Genomic DNA, 1,148 nt, shown 5'->3' on the forward strand with positions numbered 1-1,148 from the left:
CCGCTTTAATGATCGCTTCGTGGAACTATATTTCGAGCTTGTTTTGTATACTAACAAAAAATGAAAACAACACGAATTTTGCTAAAAAATTTACCTAGTTGGCTATATACTGAGAAAATTTCCAAACAATAAAAAATATTTATTCGCACAATTAATAATATATATTTACTTCAATCTAAATTCTCTCTTTTATCTAAAAAGATTAAACTATTACTTCCATGAAAAGTTACAGTGTTAGGAAAACATATTGTCCGCAAAAAATTTGTTTTTAATGTACAATATTAGTGTAAACAAATGTTGTTAATATCCACCGAGTAACTTTTATCTGTTAAACATTTTTTCTCTCTCAGTGTACGCAACTCCGAAATTGAGTTTATTCAACTCGATTTGTTGGGACAGGTCTTTTTTCACACTAAATCGAAATCAAACGGTATCGCGAGAGTGACCGCGACCCGACGGCGATTTCAGGAATAGCGAAAAACATAGCTGGCGTGGTGTGCCAACGCGAGATGGCTGATCTCGTGTTCGATCACATCGAGCTGATGCGCACCGCGCATCTGGAAGATCGCCAGCTGTATTTGTTGCAATGCGCGATGGAGGAAAATTGCGTGGCCTCGCAGGCCTACAAAGTGCAAAAGGACTCCGCAAACTGGTATCTGGAGACCAGACGGCTGTTGCGGTTCACGGCGAGGATTCTGAACGCGGGCACCGCGGACTTCCGCCCGGCTATACCCAAGCATCTTTGGGAATGGCACATGTGTCACATGTAAGTATTACGTGACCGTGTCGAGTCGGTCACGTGGTGCGATATATACGTACGCGAAATTTTCACGTAGCCCGAATATTCGATGTTTGTTAATATTATTAAGCCCCAAAGTTGAGAGAATTCTTATTTAAAAGTGTCTCATTACTGTTACTTGTTACTGAAGAAGAAGCGAATCGTTATAATTTCCGTGTATTACATAAACAGAATATTATTTGACATAAACAGGATAGAGAATATAGAATAGAATATAGAGTGTTTCAAAAAAATATTAACACTTATATATGGAGGTAGAAAGTTACTTCCATATATATATTTGGTATATATATATATATATATATATATATATATATATATATATATATATATTTTCTCTTATATATAT

General features: G+C 36.1%; 2 protein-coding genes across 3 annotated transcripts in view; both read left to right on the forward strand.

Moving 5' to 3' along the window:
- The window catches only part of LOC116846125 (lysyl oxidase homolog 2A-like), a 9,277-nt gene extending 8,778 nt beyond the window's left edge, over positions 1 to 499 (forward strand). For both annotated transcript variants that reach the window (XM_032819601.1, XM_032819602.1), the window contains exon 4: positions 351 to 499. The gene's annotated coding sequence lies outside the window, so the exon portion shown is untranslated. The remainder of the gene's footprint in view (positions 1 to 350) is intronic.
- LOC116846128 (lysyl oxidase homolog 3A-like) overlaps positions 1 to 1,148 on the forward strand; it is a 33,001-nt gene that overhangs the window by 21,136 nt on the left and 10,717 nt on the right. The window contains exon 5 of the mRNA XM_032819604.1: positions 469 to 766. Coding sequence (XP_032675495.1) covers positions 469 to 766 — 298 coding nt within the window. The remainder of the gene's footprint in view (positions 1 to 468; positions 767 to 1,148) is intronic.

This window comes from Odontomachus brunneus, unplaced genomic scaffold (genome assembly GCF_010583005.1).
Source record: "Odontomachus brunneus isolate Ranch 3 - 2012 unplaced genomic scaffold, Obru_v1 Obru_scaffold_060, whole genome shotgun sequence".
NCBI lineage: Eukaryota > Metazoa > Arthropoda > Insecta > Hymenoptera > Formicidae > Odontomachus > Odontomachus brunneus.